This window comes from Coturnix japonica, chromosome 21 (genome assembly GCF_054131305.1).
Source record: "Coturnix japonica strain WE chromosome 21, WE-NBRP24, whole genome shotgun sequence".
Lineage (NCBI taxonomy): Eukaryota > Metazoa > Chordata > Aves > Galliformes > Phasianidae > Coturnix > Coturnix japonica.
Genome location: NC_140683.1, coordinates 4,797,755 through 4,814,330, shown reverse-complemented (window position 1 = coordinate 4,814,330; position 16,576 = coordinate 4,797,755). Strand labels below are relative to the sequence as shown.

Sequence of the window (16,576 nt, the reverse complement as noted above, 5' to 3'; positions counted from 1 at the left end):
TGGTCTGTGGGGGCAGACAGTTGGTGCTGGGAGGGATTTGGCCGGGTGCCTCCAACTGTTGGGCCGCGCAGCACGTCCCGTTATTGGCAGATGGCTCGAGTTATGATTATTTAATGTTTTTCCACTGCGGTAATGCCCAGACAGCCAGCGGGGCGGGGGGCCAAGAGACTAAGTTTGGTATTCTTTCCATTACAGACAGTAACCCTTCATTCAGTCTAAGGGGAGACACAAGGGACAGCATTTGTCTCATATTAGCTGTGCACTGGGCTCCTCCCGCTGTGTATAAGGAGCCCCGGGTCCCTTTCTGCCTCCCATCGCCCCGTGTTGCAGTGCACGTTGTGCTGCGCGTTGGGATCTCATGTGTGAGCGCAGACACCAGGCCTCGCTCTGAGATACGGGTGACTTTGAGCAACCTGCTCCCTGTCCGTGTTGAGTTATCGCCCATTTACAACCCCGACATGTTCCTACAGCCGGCACAGGCGCTGCCAGCTCCGTACGGACATTGCAGACCCACATTGCACCTTCCAGCCCCGAGTCCCGACACCGCCCCATCCCCACCCACGTTGCCCCGGCGGCAGTGTCGCAGCGTGATGACGACATCACCGCGCGCCGCCTCGGCCGCTCCCATCCCTCCGCCGTCGTCGTCGCCGCCACCGGCCGGAACCGGAGCGGCGCCTCCTCCCGCACATGCGCGGTGCGGCGCCCGCCCGTAGGCCCGGGCCTCCTTTCAGCCCGGGCCCGGGACGCCCGGCCTCGTTGGCTGCAGCCCGGCGGAACAACATGGGCAGCACGGTGAGAGCGGGGCGGGGCGGGGGGGGGCGGCGGGCAGGGCCTCGTTCCTCAGGGCCTCGTTCCGGGCCTCCTCAGGGCATCGCTCCGTTACCGGGACTGAGGGAGGCCCAGGCTGCGGCCCGTCCCGCGGTGCGGCGGCCCCGTCCCGGGCGATGGAGGAGCAGTTTGGTTTCCCTCCTTCTGGTGCTGCTCCAGCAGCGCTCACCTTTATTTGTCATTGCCCATCACCTTGTTGGAGCCCCCGGGGGGAGCGGGGATGGAGCCACGTAGGCGGCGGTGCTTCATCCTGCAGCTCGGGGTGATGGCGGCACGGCTGGGGCCCAGGTGGCTTCGTGCCCGGCCTAGCAATGCGTTGCCTTCCAGCAGGCCTGGGAGGTGGGTGCTGAGGTGTTTGGATGCATCGTTTCCATGCATTTCTGTATATTCTGCCTTTATATGCCGGCAGTGTGTGTGCACTGTATTGTTTCATGCTCCTATGTGATCAAAACTGCTTCTATGACAAAGGAAGTGACAGATTAGAGCTCATTACCTGTAATTCTCCCCTAATTCTTCCCTAATTCTCCCCTAATTCTCACACCCCTGTCTGTCCTTATGGCTCTGTGTACAATTACGTGATTCTTTCAGCATTTATCAATGAATTGCTCTGTGTAATTTACCAAACATCTGATTCTTCTTAAAATCTTAATGGACGCCTGGGCAGAAGCCTCGCAGTTCTGAACTTCCTACCACTCAAGATGAGCGCACTGAAAACTAATCTCTCCTTTTATCTTTTAGATCAATTCATGTGTAGAATGCTGTGAGTCTGTGAAGCACTTTAGCGATTTCTTGTGCTCTTTCTAGGAGTCCAGGTGTCACGGGAGAACTTCGCTCTTTTGGTACAAGAATTAAGTGGCACCGAGAAACGGCAGCGAACCACCGACCTTCTGCTGGGTGGATGGCAGCATCATTTGCAATGTAATGCTTCTGAAAGTTCCTTATTTGTGCAGCATCCCTTTGCTTTTGGCTGTGACAGTGTTGGTGTTTGGTATCGATCTGAGGACACAACCCTGATGGAGTTTGTTTATGTGGTGGGCACAGTAAAAGAGAGCAAGTTCCTGCTGTTCAGAAGGCCTGAGTTGCTGTAGTTGTTTCAGGTCTCTTAGATTCACCCATTGAAGGTTTTATCAGAGCAACCAAAACTCCTCTTCTAAAACAGAAACCAGACATGGAGTCAGTGTGCTCAGCCACAGAGCAAACTTGCTTGTGCAAGTGAGGTTTGTTCTCTGTTACTCAGGTGTGGCCTCGCCAAGAGCTTTTCTTATATTTGCTCTGTTCAGTTGCATGCTCCAGGCACAATAAACTGTTGTTTTTTGCAGCAATGTCAGATTAGCATCTATCCATGTGCCTTGCAAAATACATTCTTGTAACACACTTTTAGCATTTCCTTTTTTACAGGTAGGGAATTATGGCAGAGAGGCACTTAAAACTACATGAATATCTTTGAGAGCAGACTTTAATATCCACAATTCTTTATTCCTACATTGACTCACTTTCCCCTTTATCAGTGCAATTCATACAGAGCCAACAGATTTCTGCAGCAAAGAGAAAGGAATTAGAGCCTGGGACCATGCAGAAGCGATTAGAGCTGTTGTTTCCACTCAGATGCAGTTGGAGGCCGGTAGCAATGGGAAGATTCACCCAGTGTTGCATTTTGCTCAGGAGAAAAGTCTCTACTACAAAACTGCAGTTTCTTGTAGCTTTATGCTTTACAATGGAACAATAACATAATAACAAAGTAAAAATTACTGGAGTAACTTCTAAGCTACTCTGATTTTAACAGTCATAGGATCTCATGTTTAACAAGAAGTTGAATGGCTGGGCGTGTGAGGAGGCTGGGAAGTCCCTGTTGTTTTCTAGCATTATCAGAAACATGTATTGTTATTTCATAATTCCCGGAATCTGGCACACTGTGAGCCTGGGGTGAAGCAGAGAGCAGCTAATGGGCTGCTGCTCATCACTCTGATAACAGCAGAGGGTGTGTGAAGGATGTTAAGGTTGTGAGTCCTAAACACTCCACAAGACCGAGGTATTTATCTCTACGGGTCACAAAAGGAGAAATAAACTGTTTGCTATCTTTGAAATGCTGCCTTGCCATTGGATGCAATGACAGTGAGACCACAGGGCTCATCTAAGCAAGGGGAGGTACATCCTGTGGAGTGTGAAAAACATGATGGCTTCATTGTTCTTGTGAGACCTTCCATTATTTTCAGTTTGTTTGGTGAAGCTTTGCCAGGTTCTGACATGAGCAGAAAGCTGTGATCGTCACTGTGCCTGGGCTGTAAAATACACTAGAAAAAAAGAGCTTTTAGTAAAGGCAAAACAACTGCAAAGATCCAGTGGGAACACATGCATCACTATGACTTTTTGCATGGATGGACTGTTGTGGGGCTGCTGTTTGATTAAGAAAGGCCTGTGAATTAGCCGAGATAACACCTGAATGAAGCTCTCCTCTTTCCTTTACAGCACTGTAAAACTTGTATCAAGTTGTAATTTGTGCTGCTACTCAGTTGCTTTTGGGGACCTGACTTGGTGTTGGTGGAAACCATTGTATTTCTGCGTGTTGGCCTGGCTAAACTGTGAGCAAAGCTGAGTTTCACAGAGTCATATGTAACTGCCAAGCTGGGGTGAGCCTGCCCTGCTGCGTGTCCTCCTGCTGGGGCTGCTTAAACGTGTCTTCCTTCTCTGCCTTCCTGCAGGTCTCTTCCATCCTGGAAACTCAGCAAAGAGTTAGCGTTCCCAGGCTGCTGGAGCTCTTCCATGCTAATGGATGACATTTGATATGTGCCCTGTAAGTCCTGCACTAGGACTCGGTGACCCGTGGGGTGCCTGATGCCTGTAATCCCCATCCCCCGCCGGGTCCGTTCGTTCCACGGCCCCCACACGACCTGCCTGCATTCAGCCTGTGGCCCGGTACGGACCACGCACTTGGTGCGCACCAAGTACAACAATTTTGACATCTATCTCAAATCCCGATGGATGTACGGATTCATTCGTTTCCTGCTGTACTTCAGCTGCAGCCTGTTTACCTCCATCCTCTGGGTGGCACTCTCTATCTTGTTTTGCCTTCAGTACCTTGGCATCCGGATCTTTCTGCGTTTCCAGTACAAACTCTCCATCATCCTCCTCTTACTGGGGCGAAGGCGAGTGGACTTCAGCCTCATGAATGAACTGCTCATCTATGGAATTCATGTGACCATGCTGCTAGTGGGGGGGCTGGGATGGTGCTTCATGGTATTTGTGGATATGTAAATAAAACAAGAGCATGTGGGCTAAGAAGGTGACTTTTCTTCCGCCCCCGAATTTGTCGATATCCTCTTTTTTTTTTTAATATAAATTAATTTATTTATCAGTGCTGCTTCTTATTGATAAATTAATGCACTTGTCTCTGGAATTTGTATTACTTTTTTGTAAGGGTTAAGGTGCCATCTTGATGAGCAAAGTGCAACACTTGATTGGGTGTTTCTTCTCTGCATAGAGCAAGTTAATATCAATTCTAGTCTATAGGAGCCTTGTTGCTGTTCCTGTATTCCTGTGGGCATGGAAAAGGCAGTGCATTTCCTGGAGCACGGAAGCCAAAAAACCTTGTGTCCCACACTCTGAGAAACATTCCTTCATGTCTCGGGCATGTGATATGTATCCTACCAGGCCAGTGCTGTCCTTTCTCTATGTAGTTTGAATTTTGCATTTCCCAACTAAGAGCATGGGGCCAAATTCAGCAGGCTGTTGTACATTTGGTTTTCTTGTCTTTCTTTTTTCATATTATTTTTTAGATTAATGCAAGGCTTGCATTCAACCCACTGTATCATGTTGTTCACTTTAATGTGATTATATAGCTTTGAATGGTTTTGTCCTTTTCAGGCAATTAATGCTGAGTAATTGAGTCTTACCCCAATAGAACAAATGCACTGGAGTGATGGGAGCAGTGTTCAGTGTCATGTGCTCTTGAAATTCCCACTCATAGCCAAATTGTTATCATAGTGATGATGGAAACCCATTGCGATGGTTCTCAGGGTTTAGATGTTGGTGTTTGGTTCCGCCTTTCCCTGAATTGATTAGTTCCAGTTTTCTCATGGAGGCACTTCTGTCTTATGCACAGCAGTGAGATGAGGCTGTCTTACCTGGGAGAGCTTGGGGGTACAGTCTGAAGGAACAGTGGTTGTTCCCCACACTTATACTCTCCTCTCTCCTATCTTTGCTGCAGTGTGAGTGTGTTACTGGTCACCTTTCCTCACAGCTGAAGAAGAGAACTAAGCAGTAAGTTTGATTATACTAGTCCTGATCTGAGATCTTGGCTTGTTCCTTTGCAGGCAGTTAAGCAGACCAGAACTTGGCCTAAGTTTTATTCTGATCCTTTCCCCTCTCTCTGGAGTCAATTGCAATGAAATAAGCAAGACTGGATGGATGTACATGGCCATTCCCTGATTGGCTTTGGCCTGAGATGCGAGTGGATTGAGAGCAAAGTCAGTGAGCACAGAGAACATTTAGTGCTTCAGCCTGTGAGTATTTGTGTGCATATTGAAGCCTTTTGCTCACATACTTTGACTTGTAGCTTTACAGACGCAAAACAGGAAAGCTTCTGTCTGAAGCTAAAGCAAAACCAGAAATTATCTCGTTATCAGCCATTACAATAATGATGTAATATGCAAAGTGGACACACAGGGCTCAATAAATAATGGACAATGGTGGTTGTGAACTTTAGAATAGACTTGTGGGAACCAAAGGCAGTTTTTTCCTGCAAGAAAGACTTGGTATAATATAAACCACAAACTGCAGTGTCTGGAGGTTTCCTTGTAACTGTGGAGCTCCCCAAAGCCCTGTGTGCCACAGGGCCTTGATGTCCTGCAGGTTCCATCTGCAGCCAGCCTGCAGGCAGGGGCAGTTCCCAGTAATTCCCAGCCCAGAACAGCTGGCTGCCTGGGGTGCTACAGCTCAGGTTGTGTGGACTGTGCAACTTCCTGCTGGAGAATTTCTGCAGGAAACATGAGTTGCAGCTGCCAGCAAAGAGCCTTATGTTTGCTAAGAGGCACCCAGCAGCCCTCTGGTGCCAGCTGTAGCAGCTTCCTCTTGTGCTTTGTAGGTGGAGCAGCACAGACACAGGCTGAAGGTGCGATGGTGGGACCTTGTTCTACCTTGAGTGGCTTGAATGGGTGAAAGGGAGTTTTGTGCTGCTCTATTCCCCACCCGACCTGCTCCGGCTGCTGCCTGTTCCTGCAGCAGTGTCCAACCAACCTGCTCTGCTGCACCTCAGTGCTTTGTTGTGCTGCCTGCCCATCTGCCTGCTGTGTTCAGTTTCAACAGTACACACAAAGGAGAAAGTGCGTGTCCTCATCAAATCACCAGTAAGTCATGTTTGCCAAGTCTCCAGGTATTCACCCAGAGAGCATGAGGATAGGTTGCTTCCAAGGCAGGATTCCCCATTCCTCCTTTACAAGCATAGCTTAATGTCTAGTCAGATTACCTTACAGGCAATGTGAGGTTGGAAATACTCAGTCTTGGCTGTTAGCAGCACATGGACACCAAGTGCTGCTCGGGCAGTTGGATGCTCCTGGCCTGGTGGGGGAAATGAGGTCCCTTTGAAGTCATGCTGGCAAGAAAGAGGAATTAATTTTCAAATGATTTGTTTTATGATGCAATAATTTGAACATTTTAGATCTCGACGAGCAGAGCAGCATTTGGCACCTTTACTGCGCTTCTTCAGAGCCTTTTCCAACTAGAGCTAATTAAACCTCGCTGCATCCCCAGGAGATCGCAGAATAAGTAAGATCTTGGTAATGATTCAGAATGTAAATTCAGTGTTTTTGAGTGTGTTGTTTTTTGTTTTAAGCCTTCAGGACTGCATTGCCAAAATAGATTTCCTCAAGCAGTTGAGATTCAGTGAGTTGCTTACCGGCGCAATGGGAGCCAAACTGCAGCAGGGCAGGAAGAGCACTAAGCATGTGCACATAATGGTAAGCAGCAATCAGAGCTGTGGCTGCTATGGAGTATCATTTTGTTTTGTTTTTATTTTCCCCATTCACTTTCACTGAAAAATTTGGCCTTTTAAATAAGGGGGCTAGGAACAACTTGTTAGAATACAGCAAATAAGGAAGCAGGGGTGGGAGGTAGGTTTTGTATTTATCAGGAGCCCAACAAGTGGCCAATACTTGCCAGAAACATCCCATGAAGTGGGGATCTGCAAACTGTGCCCCCTTGGGAACCTTTGTGTTTGGGGATTGGTTTTTACTCTTTCCAAAGGTCAGTGCTGGAAGGGTTCGATCTGGCTCTGAACGTTGTCTTCCCTGTCTTGCTGTCAGGCTGTAGCTTTACAATCTCCTGCAATGCTCCTTTTGACGTTCCTTCACACCAATTCTGTCCTGAACAACGAGAGCAGCTGGTTTGTTCCCTTTCATGTGGTTGGGTTTGCTTATTTTCTTGCCACGTTTGGGCTTTAAATGTTACTAAAAATGGGGTTAAGAATAATGAGGAAAAAGCCTAGAAGCATGGATTTGGGAGAGTGTGACCCCCAGCCATGTGCCAGCTCTGCCCTGCCTCTTTGTAGCCCCCAGGGACCCCAGCCCACCCAGCTGCCATGTGCCAGCTGTCCATCTGCACTGTGTGGGCTGAGGGTGCTTTGCAGTGGCGGGGTGGCTCGGCCTGTCAGCCCACTGAAGTGCAGGAGTTTCACCTTGTTAACTCTTCAGAACTTGCCAACAGCTGGTGTTTGGGGTGCTGTTAAATCCTGTATGAAACGTGCCACCTACATTAAATGTCTTCTTCGTAACATGTTGATGCATTGATTGGTTATGAAGAAAAAGGAGCCGTTCAGTCCTGTGATGCTGGTGTGGTTCTGTTGTGGGGGCAGCCCTCTTTCAAAAAGAGCCTTTGCCTTAAGGCCTTGCCCAGCCAACAGCTCACTGCGATTCCTCCCAGGGCTCTCATTAGCTTCTGGTGTTGTTTCTTTCCCTCTGGGGCTGTAGAAGACAGCATCTATTACCAGGCACAGAGAGCAGCGAGGCACGTTTACTTCCAGGAATGGTTTGTCTGTTCTGGAGGCTCTAGCACATGCAGATAGCAAGCTGTTCTGGGGAAGAGTTGCTGGAAAATATGAAGCCTTGTTAACTTTCCGTGATTGTATTTAGCCAAACAAGGTTTCCATAGCTCCTGGACAGCTCTGCTGCTGCTGGGGGGTGGGGGGGGAGAAAGAATCCCTCTAATTTCTTCACCTGCCAACTCTCTGCGCTAATTTTGTCTTCCTGCTTCAAAGCGCTCATCGTGCCCAGAAAATGTCACTTCAAAGCGAAGTTCTGTCCACTAATGAGTCAGTGAAAAGCGTTTGGTTTAAGATGTTGAGCAGTTCTCAGTGCTGAGCTGGGCTGAGTGCTGCTCCGAGCTGAGGGTCCTCGGGGCTTCTTCCCCACATCTCCCATTGTGCTGTGTTGGGGGGCTGCAGTCAATCAGCCCCCAATGCCTGCAAGTACCAGCGTTCCCTCACATGGAAAATGCTGTGTGTAACACCGAGAGACAAACACCAAAGTCCTTAGCTGCTCTGTGAGAGCAAAATCAGCCTCCCCTTGGCCCTGCTGAGAGTTCTGCCTGAGTAAGGACGTCGGGATTCTGCATGCTAATTAAATGAACCACCCATCCCTCTGCATCCTGCTCTCCGCTGGGAATTCCCCTCTGAGCAACTTGCTCCCCACGAGGAAAGGAGCTGCATGAAAAACCTCCCAGATGGCGAATCCGTTAGAGAAAATCACAGGCTGTTTTGGGGCTGTTTCAAACAAAAAAGAGCACCGGAGACGCGGAGGAATAAATTTGCTGTTGCAAACCATTTGCTCAGTAATGGGGAGAATTTAGATGGGCAAAGATTTATTACTATCTTTTTTTTTTCCATCAGAGTTCTGTCTCCTTTTGCCTCCAAAACTGAGCAGTTGTTTACAGTATAAATTGCAGTGTTGCATATCAGGAAGGCTGCTGTTGCTGTACTGCAGCCCTGGACCCATTCATGCCTGATCTCTGCAGGAAGGAGCTCAGGGGGAAGGAGCAGCACTCAGTCACATCCCATGGTGTTGGTAGGGCCCAGGGCACAGAGCTCTGTTCTGTCCCTGCTTGGAAGCGTTTCACTTGAAATCCAAATTTCATAGAAAGCTCCATGCCAAGAAAAATTCTTCCAGGGTTTTCTTCTTATTTTTTTCCTTTATTTTTTCTTTTTCCACGTAAACTTCAGATGAAAGCTGCCTAATAGCTTCTTGGTAATGTGTTTGCTTACAGTTGTGTGCCACACAGGTGCTGTTACTTCCTTCTCCTGTGAGTGAAGCTGGCTGGAGGCAGGAATGGAGCGTGGCATTGTGCAGCGTGCTGGGGCAAGGGGAGCAGCCTGGCCCCATTGCAGAGGTGAGACCTTAGCAAAACCCATGGAAATTCCTGGCTTAAGCCATGTGCAGCTTAGGGGAGATTCACTTGCCTTCAGGATTTGGGGAGCTCGTTGAGCTTCCAGCACTGAGGGGTCCAGCAGTTCTCCTGTGCTGCAGCCCTTCCTAATGAACCAAATTTGTAGCGCTGATTTGCCAACACATTTCCCATTTACTGTTCAGCAGAGCATCAATTGTGACAAATAAACAGAAGAAGGCAGCATTTCGCTGAAAGGATTCCATGTAGTGATTAAGACACTGTACTAAGAGAGCTCCTCTGGGTCTGTGTGAAGGCTGCAGAGCAGCCATGGCAGTGCTGGGGGGCTGATGTGGGGTTGTCCCAAAGCAGGACTGTGCATTGCTCTGCAGTAGCAGGGTTCTGTTTCCACAGAGATCGTTTAAATGATGCCTGTATTCACACATTGTGAACGCCTTCAGAAAGGGATGAATGCGGTGCTTGGCTTTGAGAAAACAGGATAATTTTTTATGATTGGTAACGACTTGTTAGCAACGTGCTGCAATGAGGGCAAACAAATTTCACACCTCAAGGCCCATAACTGCTTCTCAAAGAGGGCAGGGAGGGACGGCTGCTGCTTTGGGAACATTGGGCATGCACAGAAGAGCTATAGGGTTTGTGGTGCCTTCCTCTGAAGCATGGAGCATCAGCTAGGAGCTGAACCAAGACCTGTAACCTGATTATGGCTCTGGATAAAGGCTGGTTCTGCTGGAGGCAGTGCTTCCAGCAAGGTCACAATTTCACTTTGTGTTCTTCTCCAACAAAACTATTCTTGGGGAAATAAATAAAACATTTGAAAGCGATGCCCTTAAGGTCAAATTGCAATGCACGCTCGTACCGAAGATGTACACCGACTTGAGTCAGTGTGTGGCACAAGAAATATGAGGTCAAATCCTTGAGTCCCTCATTTCCAGCTGCTGCTGTAGGATTTCCCCAGCCTGGCTTTGAGCAGCAGGTTTGGGGGTCGCTTGTTGTGTGTTAAAGCTGAGCACAAGGGCTCAAAGTCTGGTCTGTGCATGCTGCATCTCCCCGGTGGGCTCCCAGTGCCCCTCACCCCTGGCTTGAGCTCTTAGGATCCCAGTGTTGTGGGTCTGTGGGGCCCTGTGAGGGCTGGAAACAGAGAGCTCAGAGCTGCCGCCCGCGACCTTGAGCATCTTCTGCATCCTCCCAGCACATGATTCGGGGGAGAAGGAAGGGGCGGGGGAGGTGGCACAGCACCGAAACGTTTGTTCAGCAGTTGCTGCAAAAAGAAAACTTGCTTCAATCTGCTGAGATGCCAAGTGAATTTTGTTTTGTTTTGGTATTCTGGAGGCGAGCCAGTAGCAGGATGTTGTGAAGTCTTCAGCAGCTACTGCCTGCTTGTTCCATACCAAGCATAACTTTGTATATATTTTTATCGGCAAACTCGGTCCCACGCGTTGTGATGTGCAAACAAGGGCCCTGGCTGCAGGGCTGCAATCCAGAGAGCTGGGGAGAACTGAGCCATTTTCTTTGGCTGCTCTCTTAGCTCACATTCTGCAGAGCTGGCCTGCAAAGGTACCTTTCCTCCCTGGCAGCTGCTGAGAGGAATAGCAAGTGGTTGGTTTGATTGGAGGTGTGTGTGTGTGTGTGTGTGTGTGTGTGTGTAGGGGGGGGAACAAGTTCAGCATCACTGGGGTCCCGGCTCCTCCTCCTCAATCCAGGGGGGATTTCAGCACAGATGTAGCTGCAGTGCTGGAGAGGTTGCAGAGAATTTTGGGTATCGCTTTTTTCCATCTCACATCGTTTGTGCTGTGTCAGCAGAAGGGGCTGTTCTCTGCCTTGCACAACAGAGAGCTGCTGGGTATAAATAGCCTTCGTGCCCGTCACCTCGGCGACTTTCATGGCGATGCCCTGATTTAAGCCTCTCTTCCAGGAGATGCTTTAGGTGTGTGCCATCCCCATGGGAACAAAGGTGTATTTAAATTAAATGCATGGCTACGGGCTCTGGGCAGCCACATGCCAAACCTGTGCCGTAGTGCTTTGCTGGGCTGGGACCAGTGTGAGCTGAGCCTGCTGCGTGTCTCTGAGCACTACAACTGTTGCCTTCACAAAGCATCAGCACTCAGAGCAGGAACGTTACCAAAGAGTGTCTGACAAATATATGTACGTGTGGGGACCACTGTCTGCAGCTCATGACATGGTGAGGCATCTCGAACACGACAGGGCTCTGCAGAGGAGCTGTGGTGTGGGGATGTGGGGACACGGAGCTCCCTGCTTTCCCCATACTTTGACTCTTGCTTCCTCACTGGAGAGCTTTGGAGGCAGCAGCTCACTCCCATCACTTGCAGCCCCAGCAGCACCCTTGGTCAGGAACTGTTGTCCATATATATAATGTAATAGCAATAATTCCATGGCTCAGTCATTGCAGGCACGGGTGCAGCACCCCAGGGCTGAAAGCATCCTCACAGAGTGACCCAGTCAGACCTTGGCCTCACCCCGCCTGCCCTGCCTGCATCCTTTGTTCCCAATGAAGGCCCAGAGGTGACTATGGATGCCTTTTGAAATGTTTATCGTCACGTTATCCATCAGATACATATTTACAATCATTCATTAAATTAGGATGTACGTTTCATTCTTCTTTCTTGGAATATTAATGCCTACTCCTGGCTGAAATGCCATATGAATATTCATTAAAAAATCAATCAATCCCTGTGCCAGGAGTGATGTCATTTGAGCAATAACTGAAGCCGTAATCGAGCATGCTATGAAAAAAAGAAACAACAAATGCCACCAGATCCATTGTTTATTGAACTGGGTGTGGGTAAATCACGGTAGGGTTTTGCCTTGCTTTCCGTGCCTCTCTGATTCCCTTGGGGGGCTGTGCTGAGCCTGTCCTGCCTACCTGTCCTGTCTCACCCCAAGGAGCACTGGGCTGCAGCGATGGATGAGTGGGACGTCGTGTCACTGCTGAGCTGTTAATGAGGACCGTGTCAGAAATTAGTCTTCTGACAATGGGAAACAAAAGCTCTCAAAGCTATTGTGGGAAATCTTCTGGAAAATGGATAGGCTGGAATCTTATGTCCCATAGATCTCAGGGTGGTGGAGTTTTCTCACCGCTTACAGCATTGGCCAGGCAGCCCCGTGGTTGCCTGCATTGCTTAGGTTGCCCTATGCATTGAGTGCTGGCTGTGCTTGGGTTGGGCTCCACAGTGAGAAAGCAACAACGCACTTTGGGAGTTATCATCATTACTCTGCAGTTCCTCAAACTGAGATTTTCCCAACAACAGCAAAGAAGCTGTGCCAATGTGTGGGCCCTGACATGGCTCCCATGATAAGATCATTCTGTTTGTGTGGAAAATAGTGAGAGCTTTGGCTTGGCTTCAGCAGCAGCAGTTTTGGAAATCATTTGTGTGCAATACACCTGGATGGTAGGAGAGGTCATCTCTGCGATCTGCTTTGTGCCTCAGCTGCCATTTTAAAGCCCTCTATCAGCTCTGCAGAACAAGTGGCGCAGAACATTTATCCCATAGGGAAGTTAGGTTGATTGTAGCTAAGTGTATTTTCTAAGGTAGCTCTAGCATTCCAGGGAAGGGATTGCAAAGATATAGCAGCAGTGAGTGCCTGGGATGGGGGAGAGCTGCTGCTGGGGCTCAGGGTGCTGGGGGGCTCAGCAGCACTGGGGCTGGGCAGCAGGTTGAGGGCTGCATCCTTCCACTGAGCTCAGGGAAAGTCGAGCAGCTGGGTCCCTGCGTGCGGAAGGAATATCTGAAAGCAAAGGTATTTTAATCTTGTGGATGGTGCCAAGTCAAATTAAACACAATTTCTGAGCAGTCAAAGCAATTAACCATCAGGATCATTTACAAGAAGACGTGTCTATCCACCAACACTTAGCATCTTCAAGATGAAAGGAGATATATATATATATATATTTATTTTTTCCTGAAAAATGTATTTTAATGCTGCTCCTGGGAGAGGTGCCTGCAGCCTGTGAGCTGTGGGGCTTCCTTTCAGCACAGGGCCAAGGAAAGCAGCACAGCAGGCGTCAGCCCCTGGGTTGGGAGTTAACCGAAGGGAAAACACCTCCTGGGACCACTCTGCAGTCACCCAACCATTACAGAAGGAGTGTCTATTTAAAAAGGCCGACGCTGCATTATTTTTGTTATCATCGTCCCTTCCTCTCTCAAGAGGCCCAGAAAGGAAAGAAGCAGCATCGGGCACTTGTGGAGCAATTCTCATGATGGGAGCTCAAGGATTTCTGTATTTACAAATCAGCAGAGCCTTTCTACACCAGCTCAGCAAGGGCAATGCAGACCCCTTGGAGACACTCCCGTTTCTGTTTGTTTCAACTTATTCCTGATCATCTTCATGTAAAACAATGAGCGTGGCTGTAGTCATCATAAGCTCTGCTCTCACGGTGCCAACTGTGTGTCACAGCCTGTGCTGATCCTGCCTGCCTGATGTAAGCAGCTGTACTTGGAGAAGTCAGCAGCTATTGCAATCTGGTTGTGCCACCTCGGCTCGCTGTTGCACAAGGGCTGTCCCCATGCAGGGCAGTGCTGAGGACGGCCCTGTGTTGGCTGTGCTGATGCCTGCAGAGCAAAACCTAGCTCCACGGTCAGGCACATCCCTCTGCCATGAGTGAATAGAACGTGTCAGTGATGGTTTGGGATGCACTTTGCTTTGCCATTTGCCGATGGTGTGTTAATGCCAATGGACTCCATACAGCTGTAATTCAGCTGTTGTTCCCTCTTCCTCTTGTTTGAGCACCAGTTATGCTGCAGGATCAGCTACATGTGCCATTCATGGATGGTTCCTGGCAGCAGGTGATTATCTCTCCAACCTGCCTTGTGGGGTTTGACAGAAAGCCATAAAGTACATCCACCCTCCCTGGTTTGCTGGCTGTGATGTTACCTCACCATGTCCAAGGAGCATGGCTCAGTTGCATGCAGTTTGTGGCTGGTGTGGTCCCACCATGTCCTGCCATTCCACCTCTGCTGCTTCATCCCACTGCTCTCACTTAGCACGTCTCCTGCACGAGTGGAAAGGCTGGTTGCTTTATCAAGTGATTTCTTCAGCCCTCGAGCCGTTCTTCAATTTGAAGTGCTTGATTAAAAAGGAAAAAAAAAAAAAAAAAGAGAAAAGTGCAGGGAAGAGAAAGAAAGAAAACGTTTTCATCAGCCTGAAATCACTTTGCAGACATTATGGAAAATGCTGCCTATTTTGTCTCCTCTGCTCTCCGAACCCATCTTTTGCATTACATTCAGCGTGTAGTAAATAAACACGTTTCCTCAGGCCCTGCAGCTATAGAGAGACATCAAATGGTGCTTAAGAAACGTTCCTTTCTCCATCACAGATCATGTTTTAAAAGTCGGTGGCTGAAGGGAGCTGGAAGCTCTTTGGGCTGTGCGTGTAATGATTCCAATAGGATGATGCCCTGCACACATCCCATGGCCGACGGCTCCTGCAGCCCCACTGCACCCATGGAACATACTGGAACATGATGGAGGTGCAGGAGGGCTGACAGCAGCACAGTGACAGCCCTCAGTGAGACACAGATGGGTGTCACATCTTCATAGGAATTGCTTTATGTCCAAATGCACTTTGGGACATATTTCTTATACATCATCTCCAAAAAGATAAAAAAAAAAAGAGAAAGAAAAGGGGGAAAAAAAGAGAGATTTTATCATCTGCAGCAGAGGAAATGTGTTTGTCCTGACCTGACACTGTTTTTTAACGTGTCGAGTGCTAATGAAATTCCTCAGCCTTGAGCAGCTCTGAGCATCCAAAAGGCTTTAAAATATGGGGACATCTTTTTTTTTTTCTTCCTGCAGATTTTAAGGCAGCTTCAAAATGATGAATACGTGAGAGGAGAGAAACTTCCAGATCCAAAGAACTTCTGACACAATCCAGTATGCAAAGCAGACAGAAAGAGGCTCGTACTTTAAAGGGGCTTTTGTTGTTCCTTTGAAATTTGTTTAGAAGACACGGGGCTAACGCTGCTCGCTTTAATCATGCAAATAGGTTCGCCGATCTTAATATCTGGGGCTTAGAGGCATGAGAAAGCAAAACGAGGCTTTTTAGGCTGGGGAAGAACATTCGGAATGATAATTCTCCCACCTCCCCAAGTGCCGCATCGGGCAATCCCGCTTTTGTGTGTGATGCTCCGCGGGTTCCTCACGGCGGGGGAATGGTACAGGGGGATGGTAAAGGGGAATGGTACAGGAATGGTACAGATGAATGGTACAGATGAATGGTACAGGGGAATGGTACAGGAATGGTACAGATGAATGGTACAGATGAATGGTACAGGGGAATGGTACAGGAATGGTACAGATGAATGGTACAGATGAATGGTACAGGGGGATGGTACAGGAATGGTACAGATGAATGGTACAGGGGAGCGGGGACGCGGTGCCCTTCCCGCAGCTCCGAACCCGAGCGAACCCCGCGGTGTCTCCCCTACGGGCCATGGGGCAGCGCCGCGGGCTGGGGCTGGAGCTCGGGTCGGGCACAGGACTCAGAGCTCGGGGGTCCCGCTGCCCCCCGTGAGCCGGTGAGGTCGCACCGTTCTGCCCTCTGCTACACGGCAGGTTCCGCATCGCAGCGGCGTTCAGAGCAGCTCCGTGTCGCCGTGCGTTCATACTGACCGTTCCCACCCCCCTCGGTGATTTTTATTTTTTCTCTCCCCTTCTGTTTCAGCCTTTACATCAGTGTTCCAGTACGATCCCCTACTATCAGCGGGGCACTGATGCCGCCTTCTCCCATTCAGGAGCTCCCCAGCCCCGCTCCGAGCATCGTTTCTCCGTGCTCAGCTCAGCCCCGTACCCGCCGCCCGTGGTCCCTCCTCCTCCTCCCCTTCCTCTCTCCTCCTCCTCCTCCTCCCCCCCCGCGGCGGGGCCGGCCCGGTGGGGCCGCCTGTCTGCGGCGCCCGGCGCTGCTGGGCGAGGTCAGGGAAAGTCCATGTGAGGAGCCGCTGGAATCACTTCCTGCTGCCGCCGCCGGGACCGCCGACACCGCCGGCACCGCCGCCTCTAGGCCGAGCAGCGCCGCACCGAGCGTCCATGGGGCCGGAGCCCCGCAGGTGGGAGCCGCTGTGCACGGAGAGCTGCGGGATGGGAACCGGGGCTGAGAGCTGGGAAACGGGGCTGAGGAGTGTGGGAACGGGGCTGCGAGATGGAACGGGGCTGCGGGGGGACTCTGCGGGACGCGGCGTGCGCTGCCCCCCCGCCCAGCGCCGCCCCCCTCGGTGTGTAGGGGGGTCAATGCGCGTCCTCTCCCGGTGTCCTCTCCCCGGTGTCCCCTCCCCATCCTTGCGGCCGGGATGCGGTACCGGAGGCCTGGGGAGAGAAAGGGGGGTGGGGGGTCCGAGCCGGAGCCGTGC

The 16,576-nt window shown here is 50.0% G+C and overlaps 3 protein-coding genes across 4 annotated transcripts in view; all 3 read left to right on the top strand.

Moving 5' to 3' along the window:
* The first annotated feature begins 589 nt into the window (after positions 1-589).
* TMEM250 (transmembrane protein 250) lies at positions 590-4,104 on the top strand. 2 transcript variants are annotated; one of them, XR_014936223.1, is made up of 3 exons: positions 590-792; positions 1,567-1,746; positions 3,528-4,104. XR_014936223.1 is itself a non-coding variant. In XM_085521164.1 (3 exons), the coding sequence occupies exon 3, from the start codon at positions 3,661-3,663 to the stop codon at positions 4,078-4,080; it is 420 nt and encodes a 139-aa protein (XP_085377290.1). In that variant the 5' UTR covers positions 882-1,167; positions 1,633-1,746; positions 3,528-3,660; the 3' UTR covers positions 4,081-4,104. The 2 variants fall into 2 exon arrangements, 1 of the variants encoding a protein (XP_085377290.1); XM_085521164.1 differs by lacking the exon at positions 590-792 and adding an exon at positions 882-1,167 and having other exon boundaries at positions 1,633-1,746.
* A 1,936-nt stretch (positions 4,105-6,040) lies between these two features.
* LOC146757443 (uncharacterized) lies at positions 6,041-16,161 on the top strand. The gene is made up of 3 exons (XM_085521165.1): positions 6,041-6,170; positions 6,656-6,779; positions 15,895-16,161. The coding sequence occupies exons 2-3, from the start codon at positions 6,726-6,728 to the stop codon at positions 16,159-16,161; spliced, it is 321 nt and encodes a 106-aa protein (XP_085377291.1). The 5' UTR covers positions 6,041-6,170; positions 6,656-6,725.
* Positions 16,084-16,576, top strand: part of NACC2 (NACC family member 2) — a 36,416-nt gene continuing 35,923 nt past the window's right edge. Inside the window, exon 1 of the mRNA XM_015878889.3 lies at positions 16,084-16,276. The gene's annotated coding sequence lies outside the window, so the exon portion shown is untranslated. The remainder of the gene's footprint in view (positions 16,277-16,576) is intronic.

Bases quoted from the DNA above. Each gene is read 5' to 3' on its own strand.
- TMEM250 (XM_085521164.1), top strand. From the start codon at position 3,661: ATGCCTGTAATCCCCATCCCCCGCCGGGTCCGTTCGTTCCACGGCCCC.
- LOC146757443 (XM_085521165.1), top strand. From the start codon at position 6,726: ATGGGAGCCAAACTGCAGCAGGGCAGGAAGAGCACTAAGCATGTGCAC. The intron at 6,780-15,894 runs GTAAGCAGCAAT...CTTCTGTTTCAG, and splicing joins CTAAGCATGTGCACATAATG to CCTTTACATCAGTGTTCCAG.